General features: G+C 45.0%; 1 protein-coding gene across 1 annotated transcript in view; it reads left to right on the top strand.

Annotated features, from left to right (window-relative positions):
• Nucleotides 1-7,702, top strand: part of cerk (ceramide kinase) — a 29,348-nt gene extending 21,646 nt beyond the window's left edge. Inside the window, exons 11-13 of the mRNA XM_068755474.1 lie at nucleotides 2,286-2,491; nucleotides 5,254-5,459; nucleotides 7,594-7,702. Of these exons, the coding sequence (XP_068611575.1) occupies nucleotides 2,286-2,491; nucleotides 5,254-5,459; nucleotides 7,594-7,702 (521 nt within the window). The remainder of the gene's footprint in view (nucleotides 1-2,285; nucleotides 2,492-5,253; nucleotides 5,460-7,593) is intronic.
• Nucleotides 7,703-16,328: the final 8,626 nt, after the last annotated feature.

A 16,328-nucleotide genomic window follows, 5' to 3' on the forward strand; every position in this document is an offset into this window, starting at 1 on the left:
CCCTTCATCTACTGTTTCTATCAGGGGGGGGGGGGGGTGTTTAGCTCCTGCGCCCTCGATGAGTTATTAATGAGGGAATATAAACTTATTTTAGCGACTCTGCTGAGGGCCTGTTTTGCCTATCGATTTCCAGTCCCCCTATCATCCACCCCCCCGCGAATGCTTGATGGGATTTTCTTCCCACAATGAGGCTGGTGTCCGTCCAATCAGCCTCGAGCCTCGAGCAGGGAAGCGTCGCCTTCTTCTTATTCATTTTTTCACCCCCCCCAGAAACACATACTCGTACTTCATTATCCACATTCCTCTCAACTCACAAACATACCCTGAGCTGCCGATGAGCTGTGTGTGTTTCTCTAATTAGCGTCATGATATTAAATTCAAGATTGTATATCTTGGCTACTGCGTTTTTTGTGAGTGTGTGTATGATGTGTGGCAGATTTACTAATCAGGAAGCGGTTTGGTTGAGCAACCTCTCATGGGGGGGAGGGGGGGGGGGGCTTCCGTCTCACCAGCGCTGCCGTTTGTTTAGCGTCTTCTTTCTACTTCCTGGGAGGGAAATCTCAGACAACTGCAAAAATCAATGAGACGCGACACACTCGCCCGCTCTCCGAAAGCAAATACTCATCCGCCAGCAGTCTCCAAACCCAGAGCTGACGGTCCGGTGTCGGATTTGTTTTTTTTATATAGGGATCTTTTTTTTAAACTCAACTTTAATCACTGCTTCTAAATTAGAATATTGTTGCTTTATGCAGCCTCAGAGGGCTTATTATCCACGGTCGGCGTTATCGCTTCTCTAAGTTTGTGTTTGCAAAATCAGGAGGAAAGGTAATGAATCGTTTTGCTTTCCGAGATCACATAATTTTCCCTCTGAGGTTTGGACGTGTGAATTTTTATTTATTTATTTTTTACTCCAATGACTATCACCCTGGCGACAGACGCTGGTGTTCCCGCGGGTAACATCACTTGTAAACAGTTGCTAATCTCAGTGGAGCAGAGTGGAGGTTTGTGAAGTACGACCATCGCATCTGTTGTCTGAGATCTGGAGGCCGGTCATATAATCAGAACAAGCTCGATTCTAAGGTTAAGTAAGGCAGATTTTTTATCCATACAACCTCCCGTTAAGATATTGTGAGCTCATCCTCGGCCATACTCATTGTATAATTGAAAAAGACATGAGACACAGCTGTCTCGCAGAGGAAACAGACATCACGTTCAGCATCAGAGTTCCTATCTTGGCTCGGGCATCAGGGCAACTAGGCTCTGAAAATTCCTGCCAAGGCACCTGGATCATAATGGGCTCTCATCAGCATCGCCGCTGTCATGTGAAAAACGATGAGAGGCTCAACGTTAAGGGCGCAGCATCCTCTTTCAAATTGCACCATGTGATTTCAAACGCCACGTTCCTGATGGCGCACAGATTATCATCAGCACATGAGGGGGGAAATCTGAGGGTGGAACCAGAACGCTCCTCCGATCCCTCATCGAACTGAGACACACCAGTGGCTTTAAAACTGACAAAGAAATGCAAGCCGCAGCAGATAGTCGTTTTTGCAAATGATGTGGATCTGCTTATTAATGCCGCAGCATGTTGCGTTCACTGCAGCTTCGGGTCCGCTTGCTTGTGTCGGTGTGAAATGGATGAGATTTAGATCAGTGTAAACTAAACAGTCACATTGTGAGCGGTGGACTGGATTTTTTTTTTTATGATGGCAGATTATTGTGCACCAGGTGGTCGTAAGTGAGGTGCTTAAGTATTTGATTTTGTTGCTCAGTCAATTTTTCCTTTGTGAAAATGAAAAAAACTCGATAGTTGAACAGAGGTTATGTAATTTGAAGTCTTCTGTCAGCTTGGATCTTCTACATCATTAATTTTAAGCTTTGAAACCTTTAAGAATGTCATTTTCCAACACTGCGCCTGCCAACAGAACCGATTGCACATAATGACGCTCACGATTTACTTTTGGAATGGTAACTTCATTTACAGCTAAATTAACCCTATAAACTGTAATAATAAGATAAATATAACTTTGTTTGATGACGTCATAATTGCTACAATCATTTCCCAAAATTAAAAAAAAAATGTTAAGAAAGGTGGGGGAAATAAAATTACTTACATAGACAGTATGAATCTATTTCCTTAAAATGCTTGTTCGATATTTGATTTGACTCATTTATAAAGTCTAAAAAGCGTGTGTAAAGTGGCCCCGTCAAAATGCTCCAAAAATTACAGATGACTTGTGCCCATCAAATAAAAACTAAAGATCGTGTCCTGAATCTCGTTTCAGAAGGCGGCCATGGTTGGAGCGTGATCCACGGAAAGTTTCTTGCTATAAATGCGGCCAACATGAGCTGCGCGTGTCCTCGCAGCCCCAAAGGCCTGTCGCCCTCCGCTCACCTCGCTGACGGTACCATGGACCTCATCCTCGTCCGGAAGTGTTCCCGCCTGGGCTTCCTGAGACACCTCCTCCGACACACCAACAAAGACGACCAGGTGGGCGTGAAGGATTCGCCTTTCGAGTATGTAACCTTCAAGCGGCTCCGTGTGATTTAGCTTCCAGAGCACTTTCCAAGTTATTACCCAATGGCAATAACAGTCAATTTATGATTTCTTTCCCCCCACCCTCATGCTTTTATAGTAGTCTAAGTGTGCATAAACAGTGTGTGAATCATGCTGTGCAGAATAATTCCGAATTCAAATGAGCGGGAAGAACTGATGTGATTTAGATGGAAGAGGCATGAGGGAAAAAAAACATCCCCTTCAAAGCGTGAAGAAATCTCCATAATACTGCAAAAGATTTCCGTTAACTTCATCCTCTCCAAAAGCCTCCTGTCAATCACAATCCTTCTCACGACATCAGGATTACTTCGGGCTCTGCGCTAGATAAATCGACAGTGTGTTTATTCTGCAAACGAACGAGCATAAGGTAGAGTTTCTGCTCCTGCTGTGCTGGCACCTCAATTTGCTGACTCGGCTCAATTTCCAAACTATGGCTCACTTTAGTTCAAATGCCTCAGCCCTTGTGCCTTCCCACGTATCATAAATAACATCCACCCTCGTCCAGAGAGGCGCAAGATAATCGCTGCATCAGGGATATGCTGTATGGGAGAACAGGAGGATACCAGACTAATGCCCTCTCCGGATTGCACAAGTTATTACCAGGGGAAGTCTAGTGATTAGTAATTATTACCTCAGGAAGGACCTTGGGAAGTTTATCCCATTTAGAAGACTCTTTGTCAGTAATTTCATCCACGGGAGCAGCAATGGTAAAAAGTATTCCGTTGCAAAACTGTGTTTTGAGCAAACACTGACATCCTGAGGTGAGATGAAGAGTTGGATTCCTGGATTCCGCGGACACACATTCCCGCGATGAGATCTGATTGGATTGTGGCGCTAATTGATTTCCTTATTGACAAAATAAAATGTATAGGATTCCAACATTACGAAAAGCAAACCATTTAACAAACACCAAGAGGAAGAGAAGATGCTACAGAAAAGCCGCGACGTGTGAAATGAAGCGAGCCCCCGGAATGCCAGTCCCCGAAACCGGATTTCTACATTGCGAGGACTGAATGAAATGACTTCATGTGAGGAGAGAATCCAATTACCAACATCGCCTTGTGACACTAATGCGAAGAGGCCTGAAAAATGATTCTGTGATGGAGAATTTTCCCAAAATACTGAGCTTCACCAGTCAGATGTTGCTCTTCCACTCTGCAGTAAAACTATTTAAGCTCTAGTAATGACAATGTTTAATGTCATTTCACAGCAGCTGCAGCGGCGTGTTTTATGCAGATAATCATATTTTCCAGGTGACAAATCGGATTTCTGTTTTTAATGATCAATTCCTTTTTTTTTTTCCCTCTACATTGAAATCATTCTCCTCATTGACGACGCACCCACGAAGGAGAACAAAGAGCGGAAGAGGGTTTGGTGAACTCTCACACCTGCTTTATCTTGAATTCAAGGCACGTTTTGGACGCGTCTTTGCAAAAACTCAATTATTGTTAAAGTTCATTCATGAGTAGGTTCTTATCGTGTAGGTAACATTGTGAGCATGTTAGCTTGTTCAATTAGCATTTAGCTCAATGCTCTGCTACATCCAAGTGCATGCTCAGTGGGCTATTAGTGCAGCTGTAAGCTCTTAGAGAAAAGAGGCAAATAAAATGGGGCCACATCGCACCTGCAACATGTCTCACGGGGCGTATTAATGTTTTCAAGCCGGTAAGTAGCTTCCTCGTTAGCAAAAGCCGCGCTACCTTTGTCAATGATCATGGCACCGCCGCCCCCCAGTGGATCTCCTGTCTTCAAGGCTTTGGCTGATCAGGTGTCAGATCCATCTAATGGGAGAAAATCAAATGATGTTTCACCTCATCGTTTAGCGTTGGCTGTGAAAACACGTGACGTGCATCAGTAGTTTGGGGGCTGCCTTCCTTGACACATAGAAAGGTAGAAAGGCAGCAGTACGACGACGGCGAGCGGGTCTTTATCTAAGTGTTCACTTAATGTCAGCGTCGCTGTCCAGCCGAGCAGAAGAAGACGAGGAGTGAGGAGCCGCTAAGCATATTCATGGCCTTGTCAGAAAGTCTCCTCGGCAGTGTGAATACAAAGCTGTTGCAGTCATAAAGTGGATCTGATGCGAAATAAATGGCTGTCATTCAGCTTTTTGGGACGAGAGAGGGTGAGAAGGATGTGAGAGAGAGAGAGGGAGAGAAACGCAGAAGAAAGAGGGGGATGGAGAGAAAGTGGCAACCCACGAAGCAGCGTGCTGGACAGAGCTGAAACGCTCTGCAGAGATGAAAGGGGATTTTGACAGCGTATTTGTTTTCATCTCCTCTTTCTTCTCCTCACTCCTCTGACGTTCACAGTTTCGATGCGCCTCAATTTCACCTGACCTCTTCCCTCACTTTGTTTTTGCATTTCGCTGCATGTTTTTCGATTTTCCTCTCTCAAAATGGAAAGAAAGGGTACGCCTGCAGATATTTTTTTGTTTTCTTTCCAAAATCAGCACGAGTTCATTAAATGACAAGAGAGAGAGAAATTAGCTTTTCCCGCTCAGCCACCAAGAAGCCAGTAAGCAAATAAGAACTGCATGGCGAGAAGAATTTTACCGACAAATTTAATAATCATATTTCATAGAAATTTACCACAGAACAGGATCGGGATGTTTTGTAAAAACAAAATATTATTATTATTTTCTTTTTTAAAGTGAGTTATACCTATTTTGGTCATAATTGATGCCTTTCCTCCAACAGTTTGACCACTCGTTCGTGGAGGTCCACCGAGTGAGGACGTTCCACTTCCAGCCGCGACACCACGACCTGGTTTCACTAGAAGACCTGAGCGAGAAGACGGCCTTCAGTCCGCTATGCTCCCTCCACGCGGCCTGCAGCTACAGCGCCGCCCACAGCAGCTGGACCTGCGACGGGGAGATCCTGCCTCATGCTGACATCCAAGTCAGGTAACAAGAGGATCAGCAGTGACTGTGCAGAAACAGCTTTTCCGCGTTTTTGTTAGCGATGATGTCAAAAACAATCAAATGCAGTGGGCACGTGACTTTGAATCGGCTCAAATGATATTACAGAAACAGTATGACGGGAAAGGCTTTTGCAAGGCTCAAACCATCATAACGGTATTCACAGTAAAGGCCGATGTTGTGCTGGGAATTAGGCAAAGAACCTCCTTTTTATATTCCATTCAGATACTCGAGAGCATCAAACCCTAAGTAGGAATAAATCATTCTCTTCGTGCTCGAGAAGCTCCTCATCCTCAGTGCATTACAGTAATTCACATCTAAGTGTAGCCAAGCTCCACGCCTGCTGTACAGATGTCCACAGGCTACACATCGCCTTAGTGCTGCGGTGGACAGAGGATTCTCTTTTCCAAATTAGGGGTCCTGAAAGGGGCCACATTTTACACAGCGGGTTCCTAATGTACCGGTACATCAAACATCAGTTCCATACTCGGTGAAACGTTCAACCGTACCGTGCATGTCAAAAAAAGCTTCAGACATAATAGCTGATAAAATATTTAGTTTCATTCACTATGGAAAGAAAAACTTAAAAATACTCATTTTCATGAAATGTAAAAAAAAAAAAACTTTTAAATGTTTAACTCAAAGTTGACAGATCTTTCCGTTGAATAAAGTCAATTCAATTAGTAGGAAAAGCTTGATGTTAGTGCCACCTCCCATCCGAGGGGAATATTCAGTATGAGGGGAGATCCAGATGTGCAACCCGGTGGGAGCTGTTGAGGCCACAAAGTCATGAAGGGTCCTGATGAAACCCATTCATCCACCAAGTGGGTGGCTCAGCATTAAGGCCTCAGCGCAGGACTCGGCAGTCCATTTACGCCTGAAGGGCAAAGGCCATTCCCTCAACAGAGGAGAACGCCTTCATCATCATCCGTCCTCCACATAACAATGTGTTTTTGGGTTCCCTTCCCAAGAATGTCAAATCTCATTTGAGTGGCACGACCGTCCTCCAGACGATCGCCGGCTGAACCTCCCAGGGATGTTCTCAACCACGCCAACTCTTTTAATCTGTACAGTCATTTCTGTTGTTATTAATGGAAAGTAAATCATCCTGATGCCTTGCGGCTAACGATAGCTAGGAATAGAACAGTTCTCCTAGTAGCACAGGCTGCAGCATGAGCATCAGCGCTATTAGCACTGCTGCTCACGTCAAACAGTCTCTCGTCAGGAGCCTCTTCAATTCTTCCCTGCTGGACAACTCTGGAATCGGCCCCTGTCATTAGTCCATCCCTCGCCACACTTCAACCCCCCCCCCCCCCCCCCACTATCGGATCTCTATAAAGCCAGTGTGGCTCTGCTTCATGTGTCCTATATTTCACGCTCCATTGTACTTTGCCAATGATGCATGGTGCCATAATGTTGCTAATTTAACGGCCCTCCCCATGTTAAAAGGCTACTCCCCTTTAATTAAAGCACAAGTCCATCCTTTTATTGCCTCTTCCTCTCGACTAATCATTCCTGGAGTGAGCCGCAGTGCTGCTGGTGTAATTAATGCTAATAACTCAGGCAAAACGGAAAGGACGCGGCAAGGAAAGGAGCGTCTTGCTTCAATAGAGAGAAGTACACGTGTAAAAATGTGTGTGTGTATATATATATATATTGATCTGTGTTTTACTTGAAGCAGTAACTGAAAGAAGCTAAGGTCCTTTCATGTACTTATGCGTATAGGTCATGAATAACCCTTTTCTTCTGTATGATTAGCATTCAGGAAAGAATCCTGGGCCAAAAACTGCAATTTGCTTTTTCTCTTCCGTGATATAAATTATAGGAGAAGCATTCAAGTAAACAAATGGCCGTTCAAGTCATACCGCAAGCCATTCAGCAGTAGAAACATAGTGTTGCATAACAGTCATCAGGCCTTTTCATTGCCTCTATAATCGGTCTGTAAGAATTGACCACATCTTCATTGGGCTCCGATACACATGTCATTAACGTGTGTATTTCCCCATCTGTTTTCGGTGTCTTAAAAGTTTACATGCCACAAAGACTATCGCCACACAGTTTCACTGAAATGAGCAGTCATTAAGTTGTGTGTGTGTGTGTATGCTCATCCTCTCTGCAGTGTGCAGCACCAGTTGATCCGGCTCTTTGCCCGTGGTATTGAGGAGGAGCAGCAGCAGCAGCGCACGTCTGAAGACCCCTTTGCACCGTGGACCCTGGAGAAAAGCTGATGGAGGGCAGATCTAATCATAATGTGTTCGTTATCCGAACATCTTTGTGCAAGATATGGTGGACTGACAGAATCCATGGAGAAGTGGGAACAGAAGTCGCATTGCACGTTTTGCTGTTACAGAAATCAACCGATTTCCTTCTTACTCTTTGGAGCTAAATTGCCTCATGCAGCGTTAACAAACATGAAACACATTGTGCAACGGCGGCCGGCGCTGGCGCTGCCACATTCAGGCTTACATCTCAGGGTTGTACATGAACTTTATGAAAGAAGAATACGTCGACACTCAGAGGATGCCAAAGCAATCTCAGAGCTCGCGAAGATGAAACGGAGACGGACCGGACTGAGCCGGGCTGATCCGCAACGATTGGCAGAAGGCTTTTTATTCTGGCATGAAGGAGAAACGTAATAGGATTTCACCCGGGGTTGTCGAGAGCGGGGGGGTGGGGGGGTACTGCTTTGTAAGGATGACAAAGAATGCCTGTGAAGTACACTGATAAACTGAGAAGTCTTCGCCAGAGTCTCAAAGCAGACATGCAATAGAATCCTTTTGGGGGGGGTAGAAACAACATTTTCGACTGTGACCCGGATGAAACTAGATATGAGCCATGGACACTAATGAAAAGAGTGGAAAACTTGCTAATGTGCAAACAGGACTCCAGTGGCTTCTGGGTAATAAGGCTGAGTGGATGCTAAGTGATTCGGTGTGGCTCAGCACTGCTGCAGCGCACCTGTGGCTCAGAGCTCAGCTCCTCACTGGCTAGCAGCTCAGGCACCGCCTGGGATTAGCCAGAATTATGCATTGTTAACTTAATTAGAGATAATCTATTGTACTGCTTTGAAATTAGCCTCATTAGCTCAGTTTGTAGTTCAAGGAGGACCGTTGGAGGAGGAAGGCAATAGCTTTTACTTTGCGACTAGCGCTTTCTCGCTTGCCTCTGTGTTGTTGAGACTGGATTAAAGCCCATGCATATTAATATGGAGCAAATCGTCTCCATGTAATGTGCAGTGTGTTTTCCAAAATCCCTCCAGAAATGTGTAATTATCGGTGTGTGTGTGTGTGCGCGTGTGTGTGCGCGTGTGTGTGTGTGTGTGGATGCTAATGTGTTTGTTAAGGTACCAATGTGATGAGTTCGCTTGATCACAATTAGCCTCATGGCTGCCATTTTGCTGACGCACTCTCACTGCAGCAAACGCACACACACACACACATACACACACACCCACACACACACTCTAAGCTATTTCTAATATTCAGTGTCTGTTTCACACTCCTACACTTTTCCATCATAAAACGGCTTTTCTTCATCCCATTTTTTGAATAGTCAGACACTTTTAAATTATTTCATATAAATGAAATGTATATCCACAAACTCTGTTTCTTTTTTCAGATGTATGAGCCCCAAAAAATAGTAATTATGACTGACAAGTAAAGTTACAGCGCCCCCTAGTGTCACTCAAGATTATTATCTTGCATTGAACAGGAGTGCACAGATTGCGCCTCTCTTCTCACATGTCTGCAGTCCCCTCATTCTTCCTCGTGATCATACTTAGTTCACATTTGTTTTACATTGTGAGGCGCGAATTAATACGCCATAATAAAAACGATCACCTGTAAGTCCGAACAGCCAAACGCAGGTGTCATGGACATTAGCGGCAGGCGTAAGCATGACATAGAATGAAACATTGACAATGATAAATCATGATGGAAACCCCCATTAGAGAATCTGAGGCTTTACTGTGTCTCCACTGATGGAGCAGCGAGCCATCGCTCCATTCCAGCACCTTTTACCTGAATGAATACTGACAGGGGAAAGGTGAAAAGATATATCTATGAGCATGGATTATAAACCACGCACAGATTAGTAAATCGAGCACCAGGAGTGCTGTGCAGAAAGCATCCGAGTGAGATTAGCTTGGCTTGCAAATGGTTCACATTACCTTGAATGCTTTACTGTACCAACTGATGTCTTTAATCATTTTTCATTTCAGTTTGACTTTTATTTTCTTGCTTGCTGTGTCCTCCGTAATCGAGCGAGCAACAAAAAAGAGCTGTGATGTGAGTAGAGGGTGAAAATGCTGAATAAAATCTTTTCTTTTTTTTTCCAATTATGGGTCTTTTTTGTTCCAATGCCAGCGCACACAAACTCCAGCACTCCTTTGCTCCGGCTTTCTCAGTCCCGCTCGGGCTTTGGTTCGTTCTCGGCCTTGTCAGTATGTGTGAAATTTAAAAGGGTGCTCAGATGTGAGCGAGATGTTTCATTTAATAAACGCAGCATATCAAAAGGTCTCTGCAGAGATGGATCGTGTTTCATGCTGTGCTCATTTTGCACAGTCTGGGTTTTTGCCACTTTTTTTTCGAGACCATAAAGTTTGAATTATTGAAGCGAGCCTGGTTAGACTTTGTAACTTTGGTTGGAAAACATCTCCAAATGAATGGCTATGTGTCAACTTTATAAGGTGGTAACAGATCAAAATGTCCAGCCTGTTTCTCTTATTCTGAGTGGATTGAAACATTTTCATATAAATTGAACTGCAATGCCAAGTTGTGTGTTTTATGTGTATTTTGACGCATATCTTCAAATCTGAAAATTAGTACTTAAAATAAATCTAGTGAAAGTTGCAGTGTTCTATTAGGCTGTTTTCACACCTACCGATACCTTATTTGGTCGGGACGTTCCGTCATCTCAGTTCCATTTGGAACAAACGTGCATGTTTGAAACCTCTGGAAGACCACGGTCCGGATAAACAACCCAACAGTTGGACTTTCTCACCACCTGCAGGAAGTTAATAGGCCACCGTCGCCACAAACAAAAGAAGAAACACACGACCGCTTTGTCCGTTTACCTGGTCGCGGGTAGTGATGGAGCCTATCCCAGCAGTGGTACACCCCGGACAAGCCGACATGTACATCGCAGGGCCACACACTGACGGACAATCATTCACACACACACACACACACACACACACACACACACACACACAGACAATTTAGCCAGAGAGAACCCATGCAGACACGGGACGAACATGCAAACTCCTCCCAGAAAGGCCCCTAGTCGGATTTAATTTCTTTGATTTAAAAACACCTCATCATGCCCTCATCTCTACCGAACGCAACATGACATGAGATGAAGTGGTGCAAACAACATTTACGACACACCGAAGGCTGGCAGTGTGTTGCTGTCGACCACCATTTGAAGACGTTTGCCCAAAGGCCCACCTTCACACACACACACACACGCACACACACACACTGTTTGCTTGCATCAACATCCCCATGTCCTTTTCCACATGAAGCTTCATGCCACAAAAGAAACTCACCTCCTTCCCTTTTCTTCCTTCATGCCCACACATAAATCCATTAGCGTGATGTGGCCCAGCTCGAGGACCGTTCCCATCATTCGGCCTTTTCAAACAGTTCTTCCAATCCCCACTTTTGCACCTCACTGGTTATGCTTTTTTTACATAGCCGTCTTTTGCTGCAGAATCACCGAGAATAGGCACGCACACACAACCTGCTCCGAGGTGATGACAGGTAGCGTTACACACGGCTATGATTGTTTGATACTAATAATTAAAGCAGTCGTGTCTGTGAAAACCGCCGCTTTCCCCACAGCAGGTCAGTAACAAAAGCCAAACAACAAGTATTTGCTTGTGTGATAATCTGCTGGGAATAAGGTGGGCGGTGTGTGAAAACACTCGAAGTGAGAAGCAGAGATGGGGGGGGGGGCAGATGTTGTAGACATGGTAGTCCAAACAGAGGCGGTGTTATTGCCTGCATCTCTCCCTATTGATCAGAATGGGTTCCCTGTGAGGGCTTGAGATCAATGAGGCCATAACAGTCCATCTTCTCAGACAGGAGCCACAGCCAGCCTCGCATCTCACCCCGCAATCTCCCATTCTCACATTCACTCACACATTTCAACTCAATGACGCATTCACACGTCAGCGCCCGAAGCATGTGGGGATTTTATTCATTCTTTCAATGTCTGCATTTGTTGAGAATGAATATTTTTCCATTATTATTTGTTTTGTTGTTTACCTGACCAACTTTGGGTTTCATCCCAACCAGCTAACCAAACCGGTGATTCGACCTTAGAGACACCGCCGAGAGGCGGAACATATTTTCATGATATTTTTTTCAGAATCCTGAGACTCATTTATCGTTTCTGCTGCCGAGGATCACTGCAGGTAATTAATACCCGCCCCCCCCATGATGAGGAATTATTTCATCCACCTGCACCCGATCCACTATTAATCAGAGGGAACATTTTACCGGGTCAGATCAAAATGGGGTTCTTAATGGGACAAAGATTTGGAGGACAGCAGAGGCAGAGGGTCCACCGTCAAAAGACCACATACCTGAACTGTGGTGCAGCGAGCGCTGCCGTTTAAATAGCAACACGCCGGCGCACCTGCTTGGAATGCAAATGAGAGGACACTGACTGGTAAAAGTTAACGCTACGCCTAAAACACACCAATGGCTTGGACAGGCCCTTATGCACATCAGAGCCTCCGACAACAGGAGAGGCTCCCTCCACAGTTCCAGATGAGGAGTGTCTACGAGTGGAAAGGCCATGGTCTCCACAGGGTGGGTGGTGTCTGCCCTCCCACACATAAAGAGCCGGGGAAAACATGTGCAGTCCATCCCTGTGGACACAGTGGCCGTCCACTCTGGTAAGCCCAGAGACAACGAAAGAACAAAGGGCAGCCCTGCAGGCACAATGAGCCAGAGAAGTGTCAGTGTCTACTGCCGACCAGGCATTCTCTAATCTGATGCTCCATCTCCATCTCAACAGCGCCACTTTAAATGCCTCCAAATACAGTTCATGGATTTTAAAAAGAGAGATCTACACAGCGTCAGTCAGACTTCATTTGCAAGTGCTTTAACAGAGACACAGACAGAATCCAATAACAAGACATTAAGGACATTAAAACAAAATAGTACATGAAGAGCATGAGAGACTGTTAAAAACAGGATATCAGAAAACATGAACATTTAAAAAAAAAAAAAAAAAGCAAAATGCAATGATGAGCAAATAGAGATAAATGTAAGCAGAGAAATGTTGTGATTTTCCGGGGAAGCCGCGGCACCAGCAGCATTTTAGGACTAATTTATCTGAGCTGACAGTTTGAGCAGATCTTGGTTTGTTTGTTCCACATGTGAGAAGAAAGTCAAAGACGCTTCAAGACTTAAGTTGAAATTTATATTTAAAATGAGTAAGGACATTTAAAAAAAAACATATCTAAAGGCTGATGAAGATTAAGGTCAAATGCTCTGGAACAAATGCCTGATGGGACGTGATGCTACATCTATTTACACAGTAACAGTCCATAAAATGGTCAGATTTGAGGCTGTCAAACTAGATGGCCTCATTCTAGCAGGGCAATGCTTGAGTTTCCCTTTTCTTATCGATAAAATCAAGACAAGTGACACAGAGTTTCGTTGACAGCATGATATGCATTAACAGGTTCAATCAGAAACTCCGTTTTTAGACTGGCCTAATTTATTAAGCACTTGCCACTATGGTAATAGCCAATATTCAAAGTAAGAGGCACTTTCATTGATTAAAGCAGAAGCCAAGGCCACATTAACCACCCATCATCCTCTTCATCTTGGAAATCATAATAATCTCCTGAAGACCGACTTTATTTTTACACTACTGGTGAAAATGCACCACCTGTGGTGCTACAGGTATGAGCCAGTTTAGTTTTCACTTGGCTACATTAAATCACACGTCTTCCTGAATTTACACTGCGCTGAAAATAGGCCTTCTTCACATCTCAACGCGACGTCCGACGAGTGTTTCTCCTCACGGCAGGCTTGTCAGAGTGTCTGTAAAGTGACCGAACACGGACCCATCAGCATGTTCAGGGCGGGCGAGTGACAACGTAACAGAGCGCCATCAAGATGCGATACTCAGTCTCAAAAGAGGCTTTATCTCCGCCACAGGAAATATGCATCAACTGTAAAAAAAAAAATCATTGTTGAGGAAACATTTAAGTGTAACTCGGGGAAAAAAACAGAATCATTGCTTTTAACACAAATATTTGAAAAGTTGGCTCAAATAAATCCGCATCAAAGTGCTTCGTCAATAGACGATGAGGAGCTGTTAATTATAAACTAATGTCTAATGACCCCTCCGATCATTAGGAAACTCTCTCTCTCTCTCTAATCTAACACATCATTTAATAGTGCAGCGGCGCCGCGGCGGAAAAAACACATGTAAATGACACAACATGCCGATACGCCCGTCATGCAGAGATGAGCAACATAAACCCCAACTGGATGTGACGAAGGCCTTCGATAGCACGATCGATGCAGGAAAGAGATTCCTCCAGAGTCTGACAAATCAGTGGAGCCATCAATAAGAAAGGCCTTCAATCAGGAGTCGGCCGCGGTTTAGCCTAAGTAAGAAAGTTACGCCTATTTTAGCCTCATGCATGTGCTGTCGATGTTCCCACAAGGATGAAGGTGAAGGAAAACGACATGCACAAGCAATTAAAAACACTCCACGTCCGGACTCTGGAGTCGGGAGCAGGAGCTCCAAATGCAGAATCCACAGCGGCTCTTTGGCCTCCGCCGGCGGCGCGGCGCGGCGCAGTGACAAGTCATTACCTCAGCTGGCGCTTTGTTAGCAAACAAGGAATCTGTTGCTGGAGCAATCTACTCATTACTTGTTAATCACTCGAATAGGAGTAGCCGTTTGCATAGACACATAAAGCGAGTCGCGCATGCACAAACACATTCGCCGCTGGATTTCGCTTTGTGCTAAGCGCAGATGTTATTGTGTTGCTAATGGCGCTTGAAGTAATTACACCCCGTAATGTTACTCGCCATCTAGACCTCACCAGCAAGCCTCGGCATCGCCACTCAGAAGTACCACACACACACACACACACACACACACACACACCTCCCATAACTGCCTCCATTAGCCAGAATGCATCTGCAATAGCTTCTTATTATGCAAGAATATGAGGTATGCTTCACAGACAGCCTAACTGGCTGCATAAAATGGGTTGTTGGTCATTGGGAGCAAACACACAAATTATTCGTTATTATTATATGTATTTATATGGAAGGGTAGACAATCTGGAAGCCAAACTCAGCCCCGACAAAGGGATTGAGGATTTTCATTCACTCGTGCCCCCCCCCCCCCCCCCAACAAAAAAATCCCTCAAAACACTGTTAATTCAGATTTAACTGTAGTGGTGACTCAGACGTCTCCCCTCAAGGTCAACTGTAATGACCTTGGTTAACCGTTGACTTAAGTAAAACAAATCGTTACTTTTACACTAAAAACTATCTACCCACACTTTGACCTTCATTCTTTACCGTTTCACCATGAATATTCTGCGTTGTGCCGTTTCTTCAAGATTTAAAGCCGAGTTTTCCAAGTAAAGTTGGAGACTCACACGGAGTCACCTTTGCTGCCTTCGTTCTGTACGACCTTCAGCCTTGCTCTTAACGTGGCGCGGCGTTGTCTATTGTGCCGTCTCGCAGCATCGGATAGAAGCGCTCCTTCCCTCCGTGCGTTGCTCTGTGTCAAGGCAAGATGCAGCACAATCCAATATTAATGCAGCTCAGCCAGCGTGACTGAAATGACTACCGCTGTAAGGCAGCTTTGCCCTCCAGAAAACTCAGGCTGATACCTTCTCTCTCTCTCACCCTCGTGACCTCTCTCAACACCCCTACGGGATATTTGGTTTCAGTGATTTTCTCCTGCGTGTACGCATCGCCTCCCTCCTCCCCGCTTCTTCTTTCTTTATCCATTTGAAGTCGCAGACTCGTCTTCCGTTTATGACTGTGGATGATCGAGGCGCACCGGTCCCGCGCCCGTCCCGCCTCAGGGGAGGGACACGGCGGGACATGAGCAAACAAAAACTGTCACCTTCTAAAAGGAGTTCAACAGCACATCGGGCCGCGAGGACGATCATTTCAGTGCGTTTCTGACTATGTGCTAGCTCTTCTCCCCGGGGGGGGGGTCGAGTCGACATCTTGGCAGCAGCAAAGTGAAAATAAAAACAAGCCAATATCTCGGTGCGCTTGAAGGAAAGAAAGAATATGAGCGCTTGTGATTTACCCACAGTGACACGGCCATGGGGGTGTCCTACTTTACCATGCAACCAGCCATTTGCTGTCCAACTCAGACAGACAGGGACAAGTAAGTGACAAAAAAAAAGGAAGGAAAGACTGTTGTGAGATCCTCTAGAATATTCAAGCATGTCACGGGATAACATATCATCTTTGTCTGGGAGTGTGAAATTGCGCCGTCATACACAAATAGAAAGTGTGCGTTCGAGGCTTCCCCAAGCTGTTGTGAGATGTCATGTCGTGAGTCCAAACATGGCGGTGGCGGCTGATGACTCCATCCACACCGATGAACCAGGTGATGGATGGATGTGTTTGAATTTTCAGGGTGGTAATTGGGGAGGTGACGGATGTGCCTTATTGCAGCAGGACAAGAGGACAAGACAAAAAAAAAAAAAACAGCACCAAGGTGATTGGTGAACTCAGCTGGTATTTAAATCAACAGCACCCCCCCCCTCCCACATTGACAGCAGCAGATGATTAACACTGAACTTGCATGAATGATGTGAATGAAAAGATGGTACGGAAATAA

This window comes from Brachionichthys hirsutus, chromosome 22, assembly GCF_040956055.1.
Source record: "Brachionichthys hirsutus isolate HB-005 chromosome 22, CSIRO-AGI_Bhir_v1, whole genome shotgun sequence".
NCBI classification, from domain to species: Eukaryota; Metazoa; Chordata; class Actinopteri; order Lophiiformes; family Brachionichthyidae; genus Brachionichthys; species Brachionichthys hirsutus.